At 40.8% G+C, this 23169-nt stretch overlaps 1 protein-coding gene across 1 annotated transcript in view; it reads left to right on the top strand.

Annotated features, from left to right (window-relative positions):
• The window catches only part of tmtc2b (transmembrane O-mannosyltransferase targeting cadherins 2b), a 117037-nt gene that overhangs the window by 68315 nt on the left and 25553 nt on the right, over window positions 1-23169 (top strand). Inside the window, exons 3-8 of the mRNA XM_031283099.2 lie at window positions 8580-9426; window positions 11273-11387; window positions 15087-15172; window positions 17723-17907; window positions 19030-19108; window positions 22400-22521. Of these exons, the coding sequence (XP_031138959.1) occupies window positions 8580-9426; window positions 11273-11387; window positions 15087-15172; window positions 17723-17907; window positions 19030-19108; window positions 22400-22521 (1434 nt within the window). The remainder of the gene's footprint in view (window positions 1-8579; window positions 9427-11272; window positions 11388-15086; window positions 15173-17722; window positions 17908-19029; window positions 19109-22399; window positions 22522-23169) is intronic.

The following is a 23169-nucleotide window of genomic DNA, read 5'->3' as shown; positions in this document are numbered from 1 at the left end:
ATAAACAGTAACAAATGGCATGCTGTCACTGAGATGTGGTGCTCAACCGTAACGTGACACACCAGAGAGCTATTTTCAAAAAGTGGTTCAGAGAAAATATGCAATCGGAGCGATTTTCGACATCAAGCATCTGACATCCCTCTGACAGTGTATCTGCTTAGCTTTGGACCATAGCTCTGGCTTTGTGCGTCTCATTCATGCACGTTCTGTAGGAGCTTACTGCCTCTCTAAACCCTGCAATACAATGGCTCTGATCTCCCAAATGCACAGTAATGACTGGGAATCCATGCTAGAAAGGACTAATCTAGTTTGGATACTGGCAACATGAGCAGCATGGGGCATGAAGCACTTCCCTCCAACCCACATTTTACTCCTCTCTGTAGAGCTTGAATCAGCATCTTGTCACAGCAAATTTGCAGTAGTGGTCACACAGTCTAGTTGGCCCTCGCAGTACAAATAAATACGGGAAACGAAAGACCAGAAATAAGGAACACACTATTTTTCAAACCATTACTGTGGTTACACTCAATAAATATCTCCAATGAAATGTTAAGGGTTTTGAGTCGACTTTGGTTTTCCATTGTCATTATGTCCTTATTGTTTGGTCTGCCTGACGCTTTCGCCTTTCCCGAATATGACTTCAGTTTGTATTGAATACTAATGAAGATGAATTTAGAGTTTTATTTTTCTGGGCTTTTCAGTTACTTCAGTGAATCGCGATGCATGTCCTTGATGTGACTGTGTGACCCATAAAAATGCACTTTAAAAAATAACAGAAAACAAAATGGCATGGGCATTTTCCTTACCACTTTGAGTCAACGGGTCGAGTTGGTGGGTGAGTTGAACCTCAAGAGGGCAAACTGTCGTGACTTTTTGGAAAATATAGTGAGATGTTTTGTTGCTTTCCTATACATTTTATCTACCCGAATTTCAGTAACCGCTGAGAATTTGGCAAAGTAGAGGATTTTCCATTGATTAGCTGTTTATGTTACTTGCCTCAGGCCCTCCGTCATCTTCCTCCTGCCTACCTATAACACACTTCTCCATTTAAACTCAACCAGAAGTTCAGATTTCACCCGCCCCCCGCAGAAACACCCTCTGGTTGACTGAATGAGATTTGTTTTTCCTTTGCCGTTTTGAATCTATAGATGCCTGATTGCTGCTGATGACAAAATAAATGTACTCTGATTATGGCACTGGGAGAGGTAGACCCTTTCTGACCCCTGAAAAAGGATCATCTGGCTTCATTATGAAAAGAAGACCTTTTGTAGCATGACTGGGACATCTAAAGTAAGCGCGTTTAAGGTGAGACGGGGTGAGACGAGCTAGAATGTTGAAAGTGTTCAAAAGAAACGGATCCCGTGTTGGTTCAATGATTATGGTTAATAAAAGCTGACCAAGAGAGCATGAGCTGGCGTGTTTTTTATGACATTTTGGTCGGAAACTTTCTTGCTCTGATTTATTTGCTTTCGCGACGCGTGTTTAAATTCCAACTCTTTATTTATTTATTTTTTTAACCGTACGCCTTTGGAACTCACCAGTAGTACTTAAAAAAGAGAACATGTTGCTCTTTTTCACATTCAGCACAGAAACTAAACCTGTCAGTGTCTTTTATTCACACTTTCTCCTACCTCCTTTGTGGTCTTGAACATAACTCCCTCACCGCTGGAAACCGCATGTCTTTAATTGTCTTATCTTTAATGTTTCACAGTCAATAAAAGTCTAGTCTAGTTTTTTTTTTTTTTTTTTTTTTTTTTTAAATCTACAATAGATTCCTGCTTATCACTGGCCTTTTTGCAGGGCTTTGCTGTTTCTGAGGAAGATCTTCTCCCATCTTTGCGCCCGGCCCCCCCCCACCCCCCGCCAGCCAGACCAGCTTACTCTGTGGGTTTTCTGGTGGGTTCACACGGGTTAAAAGCTTTGATCATGAGCAGTGCGAGGCAGGTCCGCTGTGGGGTTTGACTCCATGACCTTTCGCGACATGCTGCTCACAATCCGGCAGTTGTCCTCTTGCCTTTAAGCAAACTACAGTATGTACTGCACCTACACATAGTCATTTATAAAAGGTTATATATCCTAAAGTGATGACAGTACTGTTACAGCTTATCTTAGCTACATGACAAATTGAGGAATGTGATTGTATTGCATGTGCCTTGAGATGACTCAAAATGTGCACCTGTCACCTTTCAGCTTTACATTTATCAAAACTCAAGTGTAAATTATTTAAATGAATAGGTACTCTGTGTTAGTGTTAGATGATTAGATTGATACTACTCTCATATCTGTATGGAAAATATGAAGCTAGCCGGTTAGTTTAGCTTAGCACAAAAACTGGAAACAGGGATAACAGCTGGAGTGTGTTGTCACTGTGAGGTTGCCAGGCAACCAGCAGAGACTCCGGGAAGTGACCTCGCCAAGCCAAGAAATAACCAGGCCCCCAGGACGTGTCCCTGCCTTTGAAGCAAATTGAAGATAACGGCTAAATGGTGGAATTGCAACTCCCGGGCCCAAAACATTTTTTTTTCCCCTTCAGACTTACATTACAAAAGACATGTCTGTAAATCAGTGGATACATTTTTTGAGCGTCACAACCACCGCGAAATGACTCGTTTCACTATCAGAATTTGATTCATACGGTCTGATAACCTTTGGAAAGTCTACAAGAAGCGCACGATTAAATTATTTAATCCCGATTCATGTTGGCAGAACGCTAAACCGGAAGTAGCTGGTTGGCCGGCGGAGGTCTCTAGTGCGCCTTCTCTATGGGGGGCACAATGCGGAAGTAGTACTGATCATCCGGGCCACTGAGCAACTCTCATAGGGATGAACGGGGCTCCGCCTCGAACGCTGTATCCTGTTCTTATTATACAGCCATTAAAATAGCCCCATTGGACCACTTGTTATTACTCTTCAGTTTTTCTACAGGTGAAATAATGTGCTTTAGAGGTGTTGATAGGTGGATTTTGTTACTTCCCAGTCTTTGTGCTAAGCTAAGCTAACCGGCTGGTGGCTTTAGCTTCATATTTATCTAACTCCTCTCAGCTAACAAATAAGCGCATTTTCCAGTCTGTAAATTTAACCAGATGTTTAGCCAGAAAAAAATACACAATTTATTTCTGTTATTGTAGCATGGCTGGCTATGAAATTGAGCTAAACAAAATGCAACAGCTTACACATTCTGTGTATGAGAGAAAATTGTCAGGCATCCGCCTAATCACATTTTGAAAACATGAGCCAGCTGGTGGTTATCCATAACACGTTGTAAAGATGTGCAATAGTCAGGCTCTTATCTTGTCTTGCCTGTTAACAATCAGGTTTTTACAACTAACGGTTCTTTACTGTCTCAGAGAAGGCAATCACAACAGCTGCGGCTGATAAGAAGGAGAAAAGATAGGTGGGGGATTTGTGGTTCATCAACCACAAGCTCAATTAGTTGGTCCAGCGGTCACGGAACAAGAACACAGTGTATACCTATCCATCAAACGTTTCGAAAGCTTTCTGCAGACTTTTTAAGGGGATCCGGTGCTCTTACCGAATTTAAGCTTTCTGTATGTGCGTGTGGGGTTTGAATGTGGTTATACTCTCTGATTGGTACCCTGAGCTCATTTTCACTTCCATTACAAGTCTATCAATGTGAGACAGGAACATGATGAAAGGCCCTCTACAGACAATTGATCTCCGTAATAATGAAGAGGAGGGGATAGGTCAGACATGCCACTTCTTCTTTTACAGGATTTTCTCTGAGGTGCTCGCTGGAGTGTGAGCCAGACACGGCGTTGCAGTTTGATGGGCTAGATGTGTCATGTGATGGATTGTTCTTAAAATGCTCTTGAAAAATGGTACGGTGTCCATCAGCCAATTATGCAAAAAAGCCAGTGTGTACCCAGAGAATGGAGTACTTTCTCCAAACTAATTAATTACATTTCCCTCTGAGCTCTCTCTGCTTTAGTTTGCCACAAACCTTTCACAACACCCTAGCGGATGTTAAAAAAAAACTTTTGAGATCGAGTTTTCTTCTTCTTGATTGCGCCTGAAACACAAAAGAGAAGAAAAAAACCCACTGCCCTCATGCCTCCTACGGGGTTGTGCTAAAGCACTTATTTCAAACTAAACTGGATTATAGACAAAAGACACAATGCTGGAATGCCTTGGTTTTCCTGCATAATAGAGCTATAGCACTTGGGGAGCCGTTGCCCGGCTGGTAATTGAACTTATGCCTTTGAATGGTAGAAAGTTTAACCGCAGGCATATTAGGAATGATGCACATGTTTGTTTATTCAAGAGATAATAAACTTGGGGTTCATGTTGTCCTCCCAGTAATGTGTCCTCCAGATCATCCCTAGAGCACTTCCTGTTTGCTTGCTGCCTCTATACTTTATTGCTTTCACATTTATTTTCTTTAATAAAGTCAGAGCAGTTGGAAAAGTAGGACAAGATGAGGAGCAGTGGGGTTACAATGTGTGCAAAGGTGCAGTCAAAGGATTGTTTTATGTTCTCAATACTAGCCCAAAGACTATTCTGCATAGAAAAAGGGGAAATCTCAATGTGCAAGTGCAGCACAAGAATGTAAAAGAAACACCGCCTCAGTCCTCGGCATCGACATATGGATGTGGTTAAGGTGCTGGTGTCTGAGCGCGTGCTGCGTCTGGGAAGAGTCAGGATGACATATCTGTTTGTCACGGGGGCCAGGTATGAGTATGTATGGGAGCCATGCCAGGTTGTTGTCAGCACTTTCAGAGGGGTTTAGACAAAAACATGAAACACACCTACGGGCGGTGGTCTCACTACAGCAGTAACAAAGCTGCTTTGTGGAATCAAGGGTACTGCACATCAGCCGTAAACAGAACCGAAATTAGCTCAGAGAAGATCTGGGTGTTGTCTGGTTGGCCTAGTGCCCCATGCATATCTCAACCCAATTTTGAATGACCTGTTCACTCTAAAACTAGAGAAAGCTTTTCTTCCAGTCTCTCCTTTACAGTTCTCTTAATTAACTTTGAGGTGGTGTCTCGTCTCGTAAGCCCGCGCTAGGGCCACAGAGGCGACTTGAGAGCTTGTAGAAGAGCCTCGTAAATCCAAGCTGGATCTCCCTGAAGCAGTGATTGAGATGTATTAACACTGCTCAGCAAGCCTCTCTGGCAAAGTCTGCACAAAATACAGCCCCTGGGCCTCACAGACCACTTCATCCTACTTCATCTCTTTGTAGAGTTTCTGCTCACCTGCTTAGATTGAGAAGCGGTCACAGGACCTCTGTTTCTCTGCTCCAGTGGTCTTAGGGATTGACTCAAAGTGCACATTAAATCCTGCGTGTGTGAGATTTACAGAGGATGATCTCCATCCATCCATCCATCCATCCATCCATCCATCCATCCATCCATCCCACGAGTTCATATGAAGTTCAAATTAAAGATGTTTAGTGTGGGCTGTACGAGGGAGTGGTACTACTGTATGAAGGACTTGTATTTTTGAATGCCACTGATATTCTTGTAGAGTTGTTACAATATATATTTGATGAGCATATTTTTGTTTGATTTTTTCATCCATCACCAAACAATTGTAGCAGTTTGGAACTTTTTATTGTTTTGTCAATATGTTAATTTAGAACTCATATATGAAAGGTATAAAATCAAGATGACCGCATCTTGTAAAGTATTTAAGGAGTTTGACATTTTGGTAAATACGCTTCTTGCAGAGTTAGATGAGAATATTGACACTCTCAAGTCTGTACGATAAATATGAAGCTACAGCTAGCAGCCGGTAGCTTAGATTAGCACAGAGAGTGAAAACAGCTAGCTTGGCTCTGTATTAAGGTAACTAAATTCACGTACCAACATCTCTAAAGCTCACAAATGAACACATTATATATTGTTTGTTTACTCCGTACAAAACCCAATGTATACAAATGTCATGTTGTGGTTTTACAGGGGGTTCAATGCCAGACTTTATGCTAATTCTTTATACTAAAGTAAGCTAACCAGCTGCTAGTTGTAGCCTTATTTGTCGTACAGACATCTTATATAACTCTCGGCAAGAATGGGTTGTGTTGAACTATTCTTTTGAGTTGTATGAAAGGATCTATGTCATCTAGTCTTTATGGATGTGTTTATGTTTGTTTTAAGCATGCCTCAGTGGTTAGTCCCACAATCAGCAGGAAAACAGATGATGCATTCCTTTTGTGTCACTGAGGGCTAATTATCATAATACATAGGCATGGTATTATTCTTTATTCGACAGGAAGTGGGGCTTATTTATTTTTATATATTAACATGCTTTACTAAAGCAGTGTTTTGCTTCATGACCCATGTGCTTTCTGTTCCACTATGTTATCAGTTGTATCTGTATATACCGACGGATGTTAGTACTTTTCCTGTTTTTATTTGTAATGGCATTGAGATCATTGTGATTGTTTGGCATAGCCTCCATTGTTTTGTGTTCAGTCGCCTAGCTGTGGTCTTTTGTTTTTATGTTCTAGCATCTGTTATCACAGTGGGTTTCCAGCTAAAGTAGATTAATTATGGCTGACTGATTGAAATGGTTCACCCATCAGGTCCCTGTACTGAGCCTCGATTTAACTCTTAATTTAGTGTTACTGTATTAAACACCATCTGATAATAGCCTTCTATATACTATATAAAATATATTGCCTTTCTTCCATTGGACGTTATGGGGAGCTGACTGTAACACCTTTGACAGTGGCTCAAGTTAATGAGAAATGGTGATGTGGATTGAAATGATGACCTTTTGTTGCCAGGCAACTGAATAACTTCTTCAGCAGTGGCTTATCATCATAAAACCCTGCACCACAGGTTGTTGTCAGGTCTGCGCCAAAGGTTTTGACAGAGTTGACCTTATACAAGTAACAAGGTTTTTTTCTTCTTTCGTGTTTGTGATATTTTCAAAAACTACTATGAAAATTGTATGCCAATATTCAGCTCCACCGTGTTGCACTTTAGCTACACAAGTGCACTTGGTGCTACACTGATTTCTTGAGTGTGGTTGGATTGAATTTCTTTGGCTGCAAAAACAAAGAACTATTAAGAAGTGTTCTTTTCTCAGTCTTCAGCATACACACTAAACATATAAACGTGTTGTGTTTGATTGCATTGTATTTTCAGGCTGTCATGGTGTTGTCATAGTGTTGTCTCCTGTGTTTCCAGTCTCATTTCCTGTTGGGCTGCAGCTCGTTGCATTAGCAGTGATCATTAGCAAACAACAAAGCTTTCCCCCTGCAGTCAGATGAGATTACTGAAGCCTCTCTTCACAGATACAGTCTGTGAATAACAATGGACCGGCGAGGAAATCAATAGTACACCCCCAAAGTAGTGGTGGTATGACGTTTATGATCACAGATGAGACATGTTTGTGCCCTTTGGTACAGTATGTAAAGATGAAGAAATATCACATCCACTGGAATAAAAGTAATGTGAGGTTAGCCTATGCTACTTTGGGTTTAGATTTAAATAATGAAGAGGAATTAATCTGAGAAAACATCTCGGACTGTGATGCCCTGGAGATTTAGATTCAGACTGCTCAGGCTGATGGAACAATCCGTTGCTGCAGAGTTCATGTACTGATAATCTATGATTTTTTTTGCGTTCTGTGCCACTGAATTATTTCCTATTTTTGATGGGTTTTTGAGGCACATTACATGTTAATACTGCAGGACATGAGGGGACATTGCTGTGCATGCTCCAGCTGCTGCTTTGAGAAAAAGCTCTACATTTTTCTAAGTTGATTTCCAACATGAGCACAATAAGAAAGGTCAGTTGGTCCGAACATTGGAATATGCTTGCGGGGAAATATGTCCAGTCATTTTTCAATGCTCTGCCAGCAAAAGTATTAAACAACCAAACACACTATAAATATTTCATAAGTTTTCCCACACAGCATTCTGGAGAGTGTTTAATATCAAGTCAGTAATATGATGAATGGAGTTCAAATAGTTGTGTTTGTTTTGATATGTCCATGGAGGCCATGGAGAAAAAACTTTGTGCATGAATGGAAAGTTCTAATGTAAGGTCCCCTTCATTTATAAACAATCAATGAATTGACTCAGTGTGAATGTTCTGGTTTTAATAAAAGTTAGCGTGCCATGTTTTTTCTTCTTGGTTAGCTTAAAAATTGGTTCAAAGAGTCAATAACAATAAAGAAAAAGATGACAATGAACTGATTTGTTTGCTTCACACGTTTCCTAAAAGCTCACAGCAGCCAAAACAAAACTTAAAAATAAGAAAAATATCAAAGTCACTCTACTTAATCGACACTTTCTAATTTTCCTTTGAACACTTGTTTTGTTAAAGATGGCATTATCCAGCTGTGCTGTCGTGACTACGTAGTAACCATTTTATTCTTGAGAGTTGAAGTCATCTAAGATCGGGCGCTCCTTTGATCAATTTTCAATCCATAGCCCAGGGCAGAGTAAAAGTAAAGGTACAAGAGTCATAAATATTACAACCACCCAGAAAACTAGGTTTGGCTTGATGCTCTCATATGTGCAAAAATCTTTTCTCCAACAGTCGTTCCTTTCCTTTCCAGTGGACTGAGGGTTTGATCACTGTTTTTGTGTTTTCTTTGTCCTTCAGAGAAAGAACGTCCACCTGCTGCTGAATGTGTTTTTGCTGGCAGCCTGGGGAGCCGTCCTGTTGGCCTGCCGCTTCTACTGGATGGGTAACAAACCCCCCAACTTCTCCAACTCCGACAACCCGGCAGCCGACTCACCCTCGCTCCTCACACGGATGCTAACCTTTTCCTATCTGCCTGCGGTCAACTTTTGGCTTCTCCTTTGCCCAGACACGCTCAGCTTTGATTGGTCAATGGACGCCCTGCCTTTGATCAGGAGCCTTGCGGATTGGAGGAACTTTCACACAGTAGTCTTCTACCTTGGATTGCTCTTGCTGGCTTGGTTCAGCCTGTGGACGCACCAGACGGCTAAGGGCAAGGAGACCAATGGCAAAGTGCATCATTACACCAATGGCAGAAACGGGAACAGTAATGGACACAGTTACCAGTATAACAATCATGAACATAAGAACAATTCCCACACAGACACTCACATTAATAATGCACAGAATGGTACCAATAAGCACTATGAGAGCAGGACTCCACTGCCCACCACTGAAAATATCGTGGTGTTCTCTCTAGGCCTGTTGGCTATCCCTTTTCTCCCTGCCACAAACTTGTTTTTCTATGTGGGTTTTGTGATAGCAGAGAGAGTATTGTACATTCCCAGCATGGGCTTTTGCCTACTGGTGGCAGTGGGGATGAGGTCTCTGTACGTCCGTCTGCGACGCAGGTCCTCCAGGGCGATGTTGGTGTACTGCAGCGCTGCCGTAGTTCTTCTTTTCAGTGTCAAAACTGTTTTAAGGAACCAGGACTGGCAGAATGAGGAGATGCTCTACAAGTCAGGGATTTATGTCAATCCTGCTAAAGGTAAGGCCCTTTCATTCAAATCATCATGCGACTGCTCTAACATGTGCACATACACACTTTTATCCCACACCAAAAACCTCTTTCGCCCATCATGGTTTGTTGTTGAAAAGTGAGTGAGTTAGACCCAGTTTTGGATTTGATGTGTGCTGTCTCTCGACTGCCGCCCTGAATCATTCAAAGTGAAGCTGCTTCAAAATGTCTTCTCTTCGTCACTCAGCCTTACCACAGAATATAAAAGTGCTCACGAGTTCAAGTCAGTGCCCCAAATGCAAAATGAGACTAGTGTAATACTTAAGTATTCTTAAAAAAACAACTTGATTTTACTGTTGTTCTGTACTGTTTAATGGCACCAGATGTCCTGTCTCACTTGGAAGGGCAGCATCACCCGTCTCTGATTGGCACCTGTATTAGCAGATAAAATATTCAAAAGCCTTCACATTCAAGGTCATCAGACACAGATTCCTATCCAAGGCAAAGTTCTGGGAGCTGCTGAGGAGGGTAGCAGGCAGTGTACTCGCAAGGCAACAGCGGGACACGTTGTGTTAGCTAATTTCCCTTTCAGATTCTGAGCGGATCTGAGGCGTGACAGCTGTTTGTTTTGGCAGGCCATCAGGCCGAACAGAGCAGCAGCAATGTCCCCGACTCACATTCATTATAGCTAATATGAGATTTGAACAGAACCCAATGTCAAACACAGACGCACTCACTGTTTGAACTATGAAATTTTAGGTCGCACAACGCAAGTTTTCTGCAAAAGGTACTTCATGAATTCATCTGATCATAACTGGAAGCACAGTTGAATGAAGGATGCTGGGGTTGTTTTTCTGCTTGCCTCTGTTTATACTGAATATTCTTTTGGGATTCCATAGATGTTATGATTTTCAACAACTAAATACTGTAAATACATTGCCTAATGGCATGCTGCATATTTTAGCACTTTACACATGTAACAAAAGCAGCATGAGCCAGGATTTGATCTTCCTTTTCAATAGGACTTGCAGATGCAAGAAGAAACAATATAATACAACATCATAGCTTCACAATGACTATATTAGGCCTGTCTGTGTATTTTTACTGTATGGCAGTTTTGTTTGAGACATTCATTCTGTTGAATCATAATTATTGTGACGTTTGTGTAGACATAAAAAGAAAAGAAAATTTTCACAGAGGATGCTTGTTAACTAACTAACAATGATTTATGGAGTAGTACTTCTTCCCACTCCTTTTCGGACAAATCTAAAAAAAAAAAAGAAGAAAAAAAAAGACCAAGTGTTTGTTATTCATGTATCTCTATGCTTTCTATTTTTTGTAACATACTTTTCTGTATGACCTTTTCTGTTTTCTTTTACATGTTTGAAATACATTTCAATCAATCAGACTATAAAAGAAACTTAAAAACAGATCTATTGGCATTGGCATCGGCATAATATCTTTTTGCTCCATCGCCCCCCTTCTACATTCATTTTCACTCTCCACAGTCTTTGCACAAAATCTAGCGAACCCCTCAGCAACCTTATTTCACCTCTCAGTTGCTGCACTCTGCCTTTCAACACTAATGCCATTAGCTGTGCAATAGCACTGTGGTGGTCTTCTTTTCACTCTGTCATAGAAATAAGTGGTGCTTTTGGCACAAACCTCCCCCGCTGTGTCATCTCTCTTTACCCATAATGTCTTTCTCTTTAGAGGTTAAAAAAAAAAAAATGAACCCGTGTCAGTAAGGGTTCTGACAATAACAAAAGAAAATAATTACTTCCCACAGAAATGTCCTCTCCTAATGCTGTAATCTAGGAGTTTTTTATTTTAATTTTATTCTGTTTGATTAACCTTTTCTTTTGTGACCTGTCAGCATGGGGCAACCTTGGAAATGTCCTGAAGAGCCAGGGCGAGATGGAGGAAGCTGAACAGGCGTATAGAAATGCCCTGTATTACCGCAGCAACATGGCTGACATGCTGTATAACCTGTGAGTTTGTTTTATCATATTTTTGTGTTATTTATATTTTCTTATTCCTAATGCTCAAGTTCATTTGCTTTTGAGGAATCTGTTGATCTAGTAACACTTTATAATAACCATCATTAATAAGGGGTAAATTCATACTTAAAGTGCCCATATTATGAAAAAATCACTTTTTCTGGGATTTGGGGTGTTCTTTTGTGTCTCTGGTGCTTCCACACACATACAAACTTTGAAAAAAATCCATCCATTCTGTTTAGAGTGAGATACAGTTTCTGAATGTGTCCTACCTTCAGTCTCTGGGTGAGCTGTTACAAATCGGCACGGCTTGTGACGTCACAAGCCGAAACGAGCAGGCTAACCGCAACCATTAGCTCGTAGCGTTAGCATGCTAACGCTAATGCTAACGCTAGCATGCTAACGCTAGCATGCTAACGCTAGCATGCTACCTCGTTCTCAATAGCAAAGCACTGCTACAACACACACAAGTTCACCATAATCTACAAAAGAACTACTTACATGTGCGCCCTCATTTAGAAGTCTCCCAGCTAATCCTGCCTTGTAACTGACCGAAGTTGTAGAAACAGCCTTTCTTTTACTGTCTATGGAGCCTCTTTTCTTCTTCTTCTTCTGTACTATCTTTGATTGCACTGCACATGCCCAGTAGCTCAGATGTAATCATGTCAGCTAGCTAGCTCCATAGACAGTAAAAGAAAGGCTGACTTCGGTCAGTTACAAGGCAGGATTAGCTGGGAGACTTCTAAATGAGGGTGCGCATGTAAGTAGTTCTTTTGTAGATTATGGTGAACTTGTGTGTGTTGTAGCAGTGCTTTGCTACTGAGAACGAGGTAGCATGCTAGCGTTAGCATTAGCGTTAGCATGCTAACACTACGAGCTAATGGTTGCGGTTAGCCTGCTCGTTTCGGCTTGTGACGTCACAAGCCGTGCCGATTTTGAACAGCTCACCCAGAGACTGAAGGCAGGACACATTCAGAAACTGTATCTCACTCTAAACAGCATGGATGGATTTTTTTCAAAGTTTGTATGTGTGTGGAAGCACCAGAGACACAAAATAACACCCCAAATCCCAGAAAAAGTGATTTTTTCATAATATGGGCACTTTAATTAAACTTTAGTTAATAGTTATTTTACTGTTAAATTACAATGCTGATGATTTATCATGTTTACTAATTATTAATAATGTTATAATTTACATTATTTTATCATTAGTTTAGCGTAGTATAAAAAAATTACTTTATAATAATAAGTTTATAAAATATACTTTCCCCCTGGTTAATAAACATCTATAAACATGATTTGCATAGCTATTATAAAGCTGCAACAAATGCTTACAATATTTAGTAAATCAATAATAATTGGTTTATAAAGCATCAAGTAACATTAATTTGGCCCTATTAAATATTTTTGTAGTGATCAATAAAAGAGATGATTATTGATTATTTGTGCACTGATAATAGCTATTTAAATAATGCTTATAGATGCTTTACAGAGTATTATATTATTATAATCATCAGTTGCAACTTTTTAATAGCCATCCAAATCATTTTTATTGACAGTTTATAAACGGTTTCTTAAAGGCTTACAAATCATTTGGTCATCATTAACAAATACTTAAAGTGCTCATATTATGCTAATTTTCAGGTTCATAATTATATTTAGAGGTTGTACCAGAATAGGTTTATGTGATTTAATTTTCAGAAAACACCATATATTTGTTGTACTGCACATTGCTGCAGCTCCTCTTTTCACCCTGTGTGTTGAGCTCTCTGTTTTAGCTACAGAGTGAGGCATCTCACTTCTGTACCATCTTTGTTGGGAGGCGCACATGCGCAGTAAGTACTGCTAGTTTGTCAGTTGCAGAGTATGAGCAAGGGGGTAAACCAGCCTCCACAAAGCGTACCTCCTATGGAGCCATTTTGTTGCTACCAAGCCATCACCCGCCGTTAGCATCCCATTGACTGCCATGCATTTTGGCGCCACTTGGACAGCGAATAACTAACTAAGAAGCGTTTAAAGACTCTATTTGTCCATTGTTTATTTCTAAAGAAACACAACAATGTATAAAAGGCTCCATTACCTTGTATCTCACGTTATGGCTCCGTAGCAGGCGTTTTTGTAAAAATAGGCTAACGATTGTGTCATCACATCACTTTCTGTCGCATAGTAGAGGAATTACCGTACAGTACAGGACAGTACAGTACAGAAGCTCGCAGGCAGTTTCAACTTACATTAGCTGTTTAAGTTTAATTACTAATGTTAACTAGCATTTTAGTTAGCAATAATTAGCCTGTGCCTATGTTATCTCCTAACATATACCTACGCTCTCCATCTCTGCAAGATTGGGAATGATTGAGATTTCTCTTGGCACAGCTACCAGAAGACTTACAACTTTCAGACAGGTTACTCACATCACATCTACATCGTCAAGCTCAGTTGGAGGCTGCGCAGTAACGTTCAGCCATCACCGGAAAAGTGCTTCTAATAGACTTCACTGGTCTCCATGGAAATCTACGGCGTCACATTGTCCATTTCTTTAACTGTCTATGAGTATGAGAGGGTGCCATGCTAGCAGCTAGGCGAGCATTATAACGTGTGTTACTCCCTTTGGGGTGGACTTTGGGCTTTTTCACTTTGTAAACCTATAACGTGCACAACAAGATATATAACACAATAAAGGAAAGGGGGAAAGCCAAAAACCACCAAAGCACTTTAATATAACATATATAAAAAAAAATTATGTTTGCAACAATAAACTGTTAAAATAACATAAATTATAGCATTACTAATCATTTACTAAACATTCAATTCAATTCAATTCAATTTTATTTATAGTATCAAATCATAACAAGAGTTATCTCGAGACACTTTACAGATAGAGTAGGTCTAGACCAAACTCTGTACTTTACGAAGCCCCAACTATTACAGTGGTTGCCTCAAGAGCAAGCATTAGCAGTAGCTATTGCGACAGTGGCAAGGAAAAACTCCCTTTTTTGTTAGGAAGAAACCTCGGACAGACCCAGACTCTTGGTAGGCGGTGTCTGACGGCACCAGTTGGGGAAGTGGTGAATGGTGGCAATAATAGTCAATGGTGGCAATAATAGTCATTATAAATCATAAAAAATAAATCATTATAAGTCATTATAAATCATTTCATTGTTTGTTAACAGTAAAATAACAATTTACTTAAGTTTAATCTACTATCAATTTACTTTTTATTAGTGACGGTTGTTATGACGGAAGTGTTACCGTTGATCCTATAGTATGCCTCTAAGGCTTTCCTACTTGATTTTCTTTTCAGTGTGTCTCCGCTCACAGCTGCTTCAATGACTTAGGAGTGTGTGCAGCAAAATGGATGAGTTCTCCTCTTACAGTACATGCGTGTGTCCATTGATTAGAGCTGTTCTCTCAGAGGAAGTGCCGTCCTGTCTTGTTTTCCCCAGAGGGCTGTCTGTCTGAGTTATTAATGCTGCTGTTTTAGCCTGAGGGGGGGAACACAAACCATCCACAGCCAAAACTCAATGCGTGCTCAAATGTCTGTGGTTTGCTACGATCTAAATCTTCCTCCTCATTTTTATCAGCTGCTTGTGTTCTAATCCTAACAAGCTTTTTAACTTTTCAAGCATCTCCTCCTTTGAGTTCTCGACAACTCTAAACTGCCTGTACTGTCTTTCCTTTTGTCTGTTCCAGCGGTTTGCTGCTACAGGAGAGCAACAAGTTCTCCGAGGCACTCCACTACTATAAGCTGGCCATTGGGAGTCGGCCAACTCTGGCTTGTAAGTACAGCTTCTCTTTTTTATTGACAGTCTCCAGCTCTTGTAGCTGTGGCCGCGCTGTGTCCAGGCAACAGTGAACACAGGCTGTGGTTATGTGAATGAAGAGGGATAGGTGGCAAAGGGCAGTGGGTATACGACTGAATTCAACAAGCAACTCAGCTGTCTGATGGGCTTTCAAAGCCAAGTCATGTCAACAGATCAAGTGACTGCATGATGTCATTTACTATGCATTCAGGCCATGACACTCTCATTTCATTTTAGCCCTCCTACGTTCGCTACATCTACTTCTTTCTCCGTTTTCAGCATATCTTTCCCTCTTCTTTTTTGCTCATCACTCTTCCTTCCCATGAGAATTCATCCCAATTTTTCCGGCTCTTGCTGGAATTAAATTTCCCGTAAACTGTCATCTTCAGCAGGTTGATGAGAACAAATCGCGCACAATCTTACCTCACTGCGCAACAAATTAGCTCCCCATTGTTCTAGGCTTCAGTCAATGACAGATAAACAGAGATTCTTAAACGTCTCTTCCTTTCGTCCCCCCGGATTAATTATCGAACTAATCAAGATCACGGTTCGACTAGAAAATTTCCATTCAGCATGCAATTATCCAATCTGTTGTAGCCGATAACGAGGTTAATTAATTACTCCAAGCAGCAGACATGTTGAAGGCAGAATTAGAATGTGACAGTTAAAAGTGTTTTTCAAGGTTGAGCCATTACTCACTGCCTAATTGGGAGTGATCTAGTGCGAACTGTAGCATGTATTAAATATGGAGAGCTATTCTGTTTTGTGATAAAGTGCTATTAATTCTGTCCCATTTTTCGCACACAGAAAATCAGTTTAGAAGGCTGATGACATTGGAACTATCTTTCTTTTGTCTCTCTGTGCATTTTCTTATCTGTCCTTCCATGCAATAGGAATGAAAGCCTATATTTTAAACATCTAATGCAACACAATGTAGCACAGATAAGACTGCGAGGTGTAAGGATGTGGAATGAAATAATGTGAGCTTTTAAGATAACAAGTTCCAAGAACACAAGAGGAAGAAGAGAACTTGTTTGATGGTGGTGAAAAAAAGACACGTCAACACCCTGTAGAAGAGCCTTCTAGATTGATCTGCTGTATCAAGTTAATTTATTCCAACAGCCAGACTTGATAGGGAGTTGTTTAGAGAGTCAGGTCCACAGAGACTAATTACTCTCCAGCAGCGTATTGACTATTAGATGTTGCCTTTGACCGCTCAAGAAAATGTTTAACAAGCATCCAAAGTATCCCACAGCATGCACGCAAAGGTCAAACTTACAGTAAAGCATTAAGAGCAACAGTGGCTTATTGTTCCACCTCAAAGCTGTAATACTAAAAAAAAAATGGTATTACTCATCTTTTCAGAACCATTGATCTCTTAGGCTAAAGGTCAGTGAGAAAATAGTTATATATTATATATATATATATATATATAACTATAGTTAGATTTGGCAGCAAAGGCTCTTTTCTTTGAGGGAGTTTTTGATTAATCCAAGCAGCATTTTAGGTTTCTGCTTAATGAAATAATCCGCCTTAAATAAACACATACATACATATTAAATCTTATTTAAATTGGCAATACAAAAATGTACGCATTGACTCATAGCATCCGTTACGCCACCAATTGGTTTGTGGACTTCTGTTTTGAAGCCTCGAGTTTGGCAATACGGGCGAGGCCTCTTGGTTTTTTGCAACCAGATGTGATGATTTTTGACGAGCGGGTGGAGCTGGGGAGGATGGCGCTGCCAAGCCAGTGTTGTTTATGGTTGCAATGGCGCTGCGCTATGCTAAATGCTGAAGAGGGAAAGTTGCCGTCGTGAGTCATGCAGTGGAGATTTACCGACGGGTAAACACAGACCGGGTACTGCCGCCATTCACCTGCATGTACAGCAGTACAGAAAATCTGCAAACGTTCCCTTAAGTTACCGACTAGCTGTAGCTAGCTTGGTTAGCAGGACACTGAATAAGGCATTTTTAGGCAACCAAAATGTCCCAGTTAACTTTGACGAAGTGAAAACAGACAGTGAGAGGGTCACAGTTCAAGTTTAAAACACGGACAACGCCCAAAAACAAGTTTACGGCTATGTTAATGTGCAAAGTGCCATGGATACGGATGCCATGGATAGAAATAGACTTCTTTTTGCAACCAGTGGAGTCGCCCCTCTTCTGGAAATTAGATACTGTAGAATACAGGTTTAAGGCACTTCGGCATTGGCTTCATTTTTCAGGCCCAGAAGCTTTGTCCATTATTTTTACATTCTATGAATCTACCACATATAAAGGAGGTTGGGGTGGTGGAGGAAGCTGCAGTAGTAAACATTGTAAGCATAAATGTATCAGCAGAGTAACGCAAGTCAGGTTATAGTGGCTTCACTGTACATCTGCATGAAGCTGTTTGGACATTTCCAGTTAGCGGATTCTTAAGCAGGAAGGAAACAGATGATCCAATCAGCTGATGCAATCCGAACCTTCAGTAAGCGCTCAGCCAGATCTAACACTATTCTCCATGATTTGTTTTCCCAACAGCGGCCTACTTGAATACGGGCATCATCCTGATGAATCAGGGTCGCCTAGATGAGTCCAAGCGCACCTTTCTGACCTGCGCTGACATCCCAGATGAGAACCTGAAGGACCCCCACGCCCATAAGAGCTCCGTCACCAGCTGCTTGTACAACCTGGGCAAGCTGCTCCATGAACAGGGACACCAGGAGGTAGCGACCCAAACTGCAAAAAAATATATTTCACATTTTGCTCTGAAAATCCTTAGAGATACATGTATATTTCAAAAATATTTTACGCTTTATTTATATTGCTTTATTGGCAGGCATAGTACTGTTGACGGGACTATGATAACTTTAACTTTACAATGGAGAAATGTAAAGGTTAGGTACATTTTAATATTTAGCAAGTTGAGATAATTGAGTCATTATGTTATTTGTCAGTGAATGACCCATAGCTCACCAACAATATAAAACAAAGGTACAGTTTAGTTTACATGCACAAACCTATTTTGCCTCACATGTATGTATTTTGAAACATACAGTATCTCCAAACACATTGTGTCTAACAAACTCCCCCACATTTCCCATAAGAGTTCAAAGAGTGTTCCTTTACGTGCAGTTTATGCTGGAAAAAGTTAAACCATAGTGAATAAAGATAAGATGCAAGCAGTTGCCCAAGGAGCTTCTGGAACACTGAGAAAATGCTCAGTTTGATGTCCAGAATTGCTTGTGTCAGAGGGGACACAGTGTTTTGTGCAGATAATCCTCAGGCTGTATCTAACAAATTCGCTCTTTTTTCACGCCCCTAAAGACCTACAGTACAAGTAACTGGTTTTTCCAATGCTGCACATTTATATTGTACATAAGCACTGATGCTGCTGATTCAATCAGGATTGAAGCAGTGGTACTGCAGATTCAATAAGGGCTTTTATAAATTGTTGGCGTGCTGGAGAAAGAGAGCAGTCCCACTTCCTCCGACCTCTAACCGCAACATTTGCGTCAGCAGTAAAATAGTTCCAGCTCCTTCTTCCATTGAAATTCTGAGGGACTCTGAGGTGAATCGCTGGACCTACACTCTATACATACCAGAGTCAATATGTGACACCGCTCTGGTCGTCTTAACAGCCGTGACACTGAGGATAGACCCTTTCTGCTCGACTCTGTATGAACCTGCCTCCCAGCGACCCCTAATTCCACGCTGTGTATTCACAGTGTCAGGGCCCCCGGCTGCAGGGGAGGAATGACTAGTTACCACAGCACCGGTTCCTCTGGCGGGGTCTCTTCTCTCTCTGCAAACATCCCCCACCTTATTTTTTTTTGTTTCATTCACAGGAGGCCCTCACAGTGTTTAAAGAAGCAATACAGAAAATGCCAAGACAATTTGCACCACAGAGCCTCTACAACATGATGGGTAAGAGCTGCTTTTGTTTCAAGACTACAAGCATGAAAGCTATTGTTTTTAAATAAAAAAAGAACTGGGCACTGGAACTGAGGGTAAATGGTTATTTTTTGAGTATTTTGGAGCAATTGCCTGCTATAAATCATTCATTTTTGTTTCACTTTGTTGTTCTGGGTCCCTTAAAGCAAATGACCGTTTTGTTTCTTATGGACAGGCAGTGTCTTAACTGAACCACACTTTTAGTAAGCATTTGAGGATTACTAATTGCAACTAAGACCAGTGCTTACAGCCCCATTAGCTGTTTTACTTGCAGCTTTGAATGTGGGATGGCCCAAGGCTCATTAACACCCACTTTGGAGCAGAGAGATCCTAGACTTTTGGGAATTTGCACCAAAATATGCACGTTAACAATCACTAGAATTAGTTGAAGTTTGCACAAAACCATTCATACCGCTAGTGCTGTGAGAATTCCGAAGATGTTAACCTCGTGTTCACATTTCCAGTTGTGACTCCTAAACCTGGGGCTTACCGTAAGCCCTTGCTTATTAGATATGAAGATGAAATCTAGGTCAAGCTCACTCTAGCTTTTTGCAGCCGAGTGTTTAGGTTAAGCCAGAGATCAGATATGCTGCAAAAAGTTTTAAGGTGTGCTAGAATAAAGTAGATTGTCCAAAGAAATGTGTAAGATCAGTGTGACAGATAGACATCAAGCAAACAACCATTGATATCAATCAGTAAAATCCTTGTTTTAACTTGAATTGATGCTGTTTTGAGACAGTGGTAAGCTTTACAACATAATGTTAAACAGAGTTAATTTGCTTTTCACTGCAAGAACAAGCCAGCTTGTTAGATTACAGCTGTAGGACAGCTGCTTTCAGGCTCATTATAGCTGCTTTCTTTTAGTTTTTTTTACTTTACTCTGTCTCCCTCCTGCTTCTTTTTCTCTCAGACACATGCAGCTACTCACACACACACACACACACACACACACACACACACACACACACACACACACACACACACACACACACACACACACACGAAACATGGAACGTCTGTAATCCAGACTTGGTAGTGCCACGGCCAGTTTATGTGAAGGCAAAATCCAATTTGACGGAGCTACCAAGATTATGTCAAAATGTTGATGAAAGCTCTAGTCACCATTAAGGAGCAGCACTGCGTCTGTAATTGAGGCCCTGAGCCAGAGATCTGTGATTTCTGCAGCTTAGCGTTGTTTCCTCGCTGAACTGATTTGCACATTTGGCACACCTGCTCATATCTATCTCCAGTTTTTTCCGCTCACTGTGCTGCTCTCATGCCGTTTGTCAGACGCCAAGGAGCAGAATCTTTCATCAGAGGCAGACCTGGGTAATCTGCACCCTGCTGGTCTCGCTCCAACGCTCTCTGGTGGGCCCAGGAATGTTCCACTCCGAGGAGCAGGTTTTCAGCTCCTCGGATTCAATGTCACTTCTAATCACACGTTGATGTTTGTGCTAATCTCATACAGAGGTCTGCTGCGAGGTGGGCGAGACAAGTCTTTTGGCGGCTTTTAAATCCATCAACTAATGAAGCGGGCGTGTCTAATCTAGTCTATATCCACGACCTTTCGGTTCCGGGATTGCCCCGTTGCCTCCGGAAATTCTGCAGTATTACCGTTTTTTCGACCGGATTTCCGTTACCTAACACTTCTTTTGTATTGGAACCAGACAGCTAGCTAGACTATTATTATATATATGTTGAATCTGAGTTTTCTGTTGCATGACTAAAACAACTTTTGAACGTGACATGTTCCACTAAAACAAGTTCCTTCCTGAGACTATTGTCCAGCGGCACCGGGGCTCCGTGCAGCGCTTAGCGCCACCCAAGGCGATTTTGATTGGTTTAAAGAAATGCCAATAAACCAGAGCACGTTTTTCTCCCATCCCGGAATGCTGTGTGGACTATCCAGACCCTCTTTCGCAGCGCTGTGGAGGAAGGTCTGGCAAAGCGAGACTATGTCTTTACAGACCTATACATATATTTGTTAAAGTAGTTCAGTGCACCATTATGGTTGGTGGTAAATCTCTGGAATCTCGGTATTCTTAAAGAGCTTTAGAACAGAAAAGAATTACTGGCCATAGGAATATGGGAATCTTTAAAAATATCTCCAAATGTGCAACATCCTTTGATCCATGCTTTTGCTCTATGTGATGTTAGCGTTGACAAGAACATTTGTGATTATGTAGCTACAATATCATGGATTTCCAACTCTTAAATCTGAAACTTAAGGCTGTACTGATGGATATCATCTTAAGAATATATTCTAATGTATTGCTTTAAAACTCTGGAGGGGGGGAGGTGCGTTTTTAAGCCTTGAGCTTTCGTTTCTTTCACAATAAAAGGAAGCCAAGTCTTACATTTGAGATCTATTTGATGTCTTTTACATGCTTATGTGTTAAGAGGTACTATTACACAGCGTTCTCATTCGCAGCAAAATGAGAAAGTGTGTTTTCAAATCATTAAAAAGGTCCCAGAGTTGTGATTAGGCGTGGGACACCTGTTGCTTATCACAGTTTCCAATCAGGGAAGTGATTAGTCCTAATCCTCTCGGAATTAAAGTGTCAGTCCACTCTAGTCTAAACAACGTGTCCACTCCAGTGCTAGTGAAATGTTAACAACTGGGATACATTCAGTTTCTTTTTCCTAAATATGTTATAATGTTGATTTTAACTGTGTTGTCTCCAATTACCAGCCAATGTTGTCTAATTCTCTCAATAATACACGTGTTATTGGATGGCTGTGAAAGAGAGGTATTGTTTTTTCAGGTGTGAGCAGGCAGAGGGTCAAATCTGGTGGTGGGGGAGGTATCAGATGATGTCTGACAGATCAGGGAGAGAGCGAGAGAGTGAGAAAGAGTGTGTTATAGACTCTGTATATTCTCCTGAAGTTATTAAGCCACACACTGAGCTCTTCCTATTTTAGGAAAAAAAATAAAAACACTGACAGTGATGACAAGTGTTAGTAACTGACTGGTTTGCTGTTGTGAAAGCAACATCATGAATTGTTTCTGCAGTATGAATGTGGTACTCCAAAACAAAGGACAGCATTAGCATTGTTTTAATCCATTGCCAGATATCATACAAGTAAACATATCATTTAAAAACAACATGGGGTGTGATGCTGGATTTTGTGCCCCTCTGGATTGAGGTCTGGTCTCACTGCTACTCTGTCACGGAAACACTCAGCTGAACAATGGCAAAGAAGTGTGATGTCTTAACCTCTGACAGCTCGACCCCTGACTCAAGCCTCACTTTGCTTTCACAGGAGAGGCCTACATAAGACTGAACAAGCTGACTGATGCTGAACACTGGTACCGAGAGTCCCTGCGAGCCAAGCCGGACCACATTCCTGCACACCTTACCTATGGCAAACTCCTGGCTATGACGGTAAGACTTCGGTTTCTGTGTCATCCTCGCTTGTTCTACCTTTATTTATTTTCAGGTTCATACTTGTGTTTTGGGTTTCTACTAGAACGATGAAGAAGAATGTTTACATGCTTTAATGTTCAAAACACATTTTTTTTTTCATACAGTCTGTGTGAATATACCTGTATTGACCCTGTCTGAAACACTTCCTTTTAGTGCCTGTCTTTAAGCCCCCCTTTTTCGAAAAAGCCATGTTTCCTGCGTTTCCTGTAAATGTGGGTCTTCCACATTTGCACGCTTAGCATCTCTGCGCCGTCATTGCAGCCGGGGAATGACTGTAATGGTACTGTAGCAGCACTTTCTAGCTATCTATAGTTTTGTTATATAAATATAATATACAATATAAAATACATATATATATAGATAATTTTTTTTACTTTCACAGTATTTATAATGCACCTCGACCTTTATTAAAAAATACTTTTTACAACATGGGACCTTTTAAAGCTGCAGTGGGTAGAAAAAAACAACCCACATGCATGCGCAGAACAGCCAATACGAATACTCTCTCTCGCTCTCTCTCTCTCTCTCTCTCTCTCTCTCTCTCTGAAATGACCTGCAATTGTCCGATGTCTCTCCATCACAGCTAGATTATCCAAAGCATTAAAA

The sequence above is a fragment of the Sander lucioperca genome, chromosome 7, assembly GCF_008315115.2.
Source record: "Sander lucioperca isolate FBNREF2018 chromosome 7, SLUC_FBN_1.2, whole genome shotgun sequence".
Classification (NCBI taxonomy): Eukaryota; Metazoa; Chordata; class Actinopteri; order Perciformes; family Percidae; genus Sander; species Sander lucioperca.
This window is presented reverse-complemented; position numbering and strand designations above follow the sequence as displayed.